Genomic DNA, 4,754 nt, shown 5'->3' on the forward strand with positions numbered 1-4,754 from the left:
CAGTCGTAATATGAATGGATTAGGTAATTGGGAACGAAACAGCCGCATTGGACTCTATGTGTCTGTGTCGTAGCATGCCATGATTGATTGATTTATGATGTTGGATAGTGCTGTACAATCAGGCTATTATTGTTACTGTCGTCTCGTAATGATGTTAGTTTCATCTAATGAATCAATAAAAAATCTAATGAGAACATCACACAGTTTTCCGTATTCTAGAAAATTGTGCCCGCATCTTAGTGAAACATATTTTTAGGTTTTTTTTTTTTTTTTTTTTTTTTTTTTTTTTTTTTTTTCTCCCATAACCTTTTTGAAATTTCGAACCATTTAGTCAGTAGAGCTGAAAACCCCGCCAAGAAGCGGTTAAATTACCGCCAACCCGTGCACCCGATCTTGAACAAAAATTTCTCGTTCCTTCCTTGGCATATTTCAGGTTTTCATGCCAAATTTCAAGTCTAGCTCTTAACGTTCTCTAGATATTTTGTTTACAGACACACCAATGGCTGAAACGTTGGCTTTAAGCTCTAAGGATTTTGGCACTAAAAATCAGCCATCGAAAATGTCAGCCCATTACATTCTTCCCTATAAGATAAGGAAATATCTTGGAGGGCTTCAGCATCCATTATATCTCAGTAAATATCTCTAAGGATAAGGAAAGTAAAAATCTCTCAGAGTCAATAGTCAACACGGGAACTTACCAATGGCTGAAACGTTGGCTTTAAGCTCTAAGGATTTTGGCACTAAAAATCAACCATCGAAAATGTCAGCCCATTACATTCTTCCCTATAAGATAAGGAAATATCTTGGAGGGCTTCAGCAGCCTTTATATCTCAGTAAATATCTCTAAGGATAAGGAAAGTAAAAATCTCTCAGAGTCAATAGTCATAACACGGGAACCATCTTCAAGGCCGCACTATTCTAGTCTATTAGTTTTGGTTTGACACTCAATCTGGCATGACATCGAGATCAGTGCTCAACACGGGAACCATCTTCAAGGCCGCACTATTCCAGTCTATTAGTTTTGGTTTGACACTCAATCTGGCATGACATCGAGATCAGTGCTGACTCTGGCGACCCTTGAACTGTGAGACGAGTAGACAACCGCGAGATATGCAGAGACACAGAAGGGGTGTTTTTTGGACGCGGTATTGAAACTTCGAATGGTCATGGAATATAGATGAAGGATGATAGAATAGAATATACCTTGTTTATCCTGCTCGAATGAGACTGAAAAGTCCCTTTACCCCCGCAGTCTAAACATGTATTTTATGGGCCCAAAAAATATGTGAAATTTAACCTCGCCTTCATGTCATTTTCCACTAATAATTAGGACGTTTGAGTAACATCTTCTACTAGTATCCACCCCTACCCCCTACTGAACCACCTGCACTGATTATTTCAGTCTTCCCTCATCTCGGGTCTCTGATCTACCGCTCACATCTTTTGGATCAGTAGATCAGTTCAGATCTTATAGTAAATTAGTTCTGTCTTTGCATTTCCTGAACCATGCTTCACGACTTCTCATGACAGGTATACCATACTGACATTTGATTTTTAGAATGCACTACACGTTGTAGGCAAGAAACTTGCAAGCTGTTTTCTACCTGCAACTCTTTGTAGACTGTCTTTAAAGCCTTTTTTTCTAATTTGACAAAAACCTAGGTACTAGGTAAAAAAACATCCATAGATAACTATCATCTGGATATTAAAATGTATGTGTCCAAGATTTAGTAGTTCCAGACCAGAATCAAATCAGGAGGTATTCCTTCAGAAAGTGATGCCCACCACTTACACTCAGATGGTCTGACCTGGGTCTGTCAGACAGTCAGAACATGTGTGGTGGAGTAAACTGACAGTATGACAGACCTAGGTCTAGACCTAGGCCGAGTGAAGGAGGTGGTTAGAGGGAGGAACAAATGTGGCTGTGGCGGGGACAGGAAAAGTGGTGTCAGACGTATAGTGGGGCCCTGCATTGACAGATGGGAGGGTCAGACTTTGTGAATAGATGGTTGTGAGTGAGGCAGATGTGCCCTCATTTGGGTGTGAAAAAATTTACTCTGAAGTTACTAATCCCACTCTTGTTTCAGGCTGAAGAAACACTTGTGGATAGAAGTTTGGTCGGTTGTGGAGTGGGAGGATTAGGTCTTTCTGACGAGATTGAATCTCAAGATCTATATTCCACATACAAGGTAAGTCACCTGTAGTTAGTAAAATGCATAATTTTTGTGGTGAATTTTTTGTTCTTCCCTTTGGAAATATTTTAATTTTATCCTAAAAATCTGTTCAAAACCTCAAAACCTTAGTGGTCTGCTTGATGCCCGATTTTCCCACAAAGAGTTTCCAATTAATCCAGAGTTACTTTACTTTCCGTGTCCATAATCCAGAGTTTGATGAAATGGGTGACGTAAAAAAAAAACGCCCTTGACTCTATGTTAACTCTCAGTAGTAAGATCGGCCATAAGTTACCGGCATGATTTCCGCCCGAGGCGAACTTTATCCTAAACAGATAAGGTTCGTTCTTGAAACGGCTGGGTTCTTCTCTCCTATTATTCTTCTCTTTGATTTCGGGATGACACCTTAGCAGTTACAGTTCCCTCTATCAAAACTCTTGAAAATAATAATAATAAAATACCTACTCAGTTTGTGGTTCCGGCAATTCCCGTTTATAATTTACCTATGTTAGGGTTGAATAGTAGAGATTGCCTTGGGCAATAATTCCCTTTCCTTGTACTTTGTGTGTACCGAAGGAAAGTGCGTTCCCTTGCTTCCCTAGCGAGGGAAACTAGCAAGTTCCCTTGCTAAAGAAATAGCAAAGGTTAAGTGTGAAGGGCATCCACTCGTAAAATTTGTAGCCAAAACCAAATGTCAACCCTAGTTAGGGCTGATTGAGAGGTTGACGAAAAACGTCGACCCCGTATGTACATGGGAAAAGGCGAAGAAGAAGAACAAGAAGAAGAAGAACAAGAAGAAGAAGGATAAGGAAAGTCGTGTGGTGTTCACATCAGATTTTTTTTTCTTTCTTTCTTACTCTGCAAGTGCAAAACGAACGTCGACCCCGTATGTACATTGTACATGGGAAAAGGCGAAGAAGAAGAACAAGAAGAAGAAGGATAAGGAAAGTCGTGTGGTGTTCACATCAGATTTTTTACTTTCTTTCTTTCTTTCTTACTCTGCAAAGTGCAAAACCTTCAAATCTACAGATCTAGCCACCACTGGGAACCAAACCACCTGAACAAATCAAAAAGTGCAAAACCTTCAAATCTACAGATCTAGCCACCACTGGGAACCAAACCACCTGAACAAATCAACCAGAGAGATTATGCAATTGCAATTAGAAATATTCCTTTTCTTATGATTCCACGACTTAAAAGGATTTTTTAATGATCGAATTACTTATAAACACAGCAACGTAGCAGAACTCTGTTTACCATCTATGTACTGCAGACATACCTAGATCCAGATACTCTGCTCTTGTCTGGCGAGTACTCTAGGTATAGGATAGGATTACCATACTGACATTTGATTTTTAGAATGCACTACACGTTGTAGGCAAGAAACTTGCAAGCTGTTTTCTACCTGCAACTCTACTTCAAGTCCAATGTTGACCGTTGTGCTATGCTCAAGTGTAAACCAATGCAATAGAGTTTGAACAACAGGTTATAAATTCTTCATTGAACCTTAGTTTCTCATTTTATCGAGGTTCGTTGGTGTAATGGTGTTATTATTTGATAGCATTTTTGAGTAGGCTGTACAATTATGTATGCAAGTCGGTATCTACTTTTGAATTAGGCACCTAAGTGCTTGATTGATGAGTAGGTCAGTAGGTACCTAAGCACCTCAAACTAATCAAGATTGAACCTTGGTTTAAGAGAAAAAAATCTTTTGGTTAAATTCTTTTTAACATCAACCTGATATATCTAGTACCTACTTACTTCGCTCTATCAAACCTCTTGAAAATAATAATAATAAAATACCTACTCAGTTTGTGTTTCCGGCTATTCCCGTTTATAATTTACCTATGTTAGGGTTGAATAGTAGAGATTGCCTTGGGCAATAATTCCCTTTCCTTGTACTTTTTGTGTACCTACTTACATGTAATTATAAACAATAAAGAGTTCTTAATAATAATTATTATTATTTCCAGGCTGGTATGCATGCAGTACGAGAAAACCGATACATCGTTCTGCCCAAGGATTTCGAGAAGGGCTACAAGAAGTGTGTACCTACATGTAATTACAAACAATAAAGAGTTCTTAATAATAATAATTATTATTATTATTATTTCCAGGCTGGTATGCATGCAGTACGAGAAAACCGATACATCGTTCTGCCCAAGGATTTCGAGAAGGGCTACAAGAACAACACCAAGAAAGACGAATCCGAACACGAGTTCTACAAGTAATCGAACCCTCGACCCCTCTATTGGAAAACCAGCACCCAACCGGAAACCTACTACAGGTTATTCCTCTTATCGTATCCTTTTTCTTTCATCTTCAAGGATGGTTTTATCTTGAAGTTTTGTATTTGGATTTTCTATTAAAATAATGTGAAAATATGCTCATTGAATTATTAATTTGAAGGTTCAACCTCACTCTTTAGAATTTTACATTGAGATCGACTGAATGCTGTACAAGATTTTGTTTAAAGCTAAATAGATCATCTTATTTTTGTCCTGGCGAGGCTAAAAGTGAACCCATCTATTTTCTGTTGAAATTAATGTGAAAATATGTTCATTGAATTTTTTAATTTGAAGG

At 38.3% G+C, this 4,754-nt stretch overlaps 1 protein-coding gene and 1 long non-coding RNA gene across 2 annotated transcripts in view; both read left to right on the forward strand.

Annotated features, from left to right (window-relative positions):
• The window catches only part of LOC113470238, a 3,193-nt gene extending 1,004 nt beyond the window's left edge, over positions 1 to 2,189 (forward strand). The window contains exon 2 of the long non-coding RNA XR_003393364.1: positions 2,088 to 2,189. This is a non-coding gene — a long non-coding RNA (uncharacterized LOC113470238). The remainder of the gene's footprint in view (positions 1 to 2,087) is intronic.
• The window catches only part of LOC103515997 (26S proteasome regulatory subunit 6B), a 9,739-nt gene extending 5,186 nt beyond the window's left edge, over positions 1 to 4,553 (forward strand). The window contains exon 5 of the mRNA XM_026828513.1: positions 4,289 to 4,553. Within this exon, the coding sequence (XP_026684314.1) occupies positions 4,289 to 4,402 (114 nt within the window). The 3' untranslated portion in view covers positions 4,403 to 4,553. The remainder of the gene's footprint in view (positions 1 to 4,288) is intronic.
• Positions 4,554 to 4,754: the final 201 nt, after the last annotated feature.

This window comes from Diaphorina citri, unplaced genomic scaffold (genome assembly GCF_000475195.1).
Source record: "Diaphorina citri unplaced genomic scaffold, Diaci psyllid genome assembly version 1.1 scaffold1460, whole genome shotgun sequence".
NCBI classification, from domain to species: domain Eukaryota; kingdom Metazoa; phylum Arthropoda; class Insecta; order Hemiptera; family Psyllidae; genus Diaphorina; species Diaphorina citri.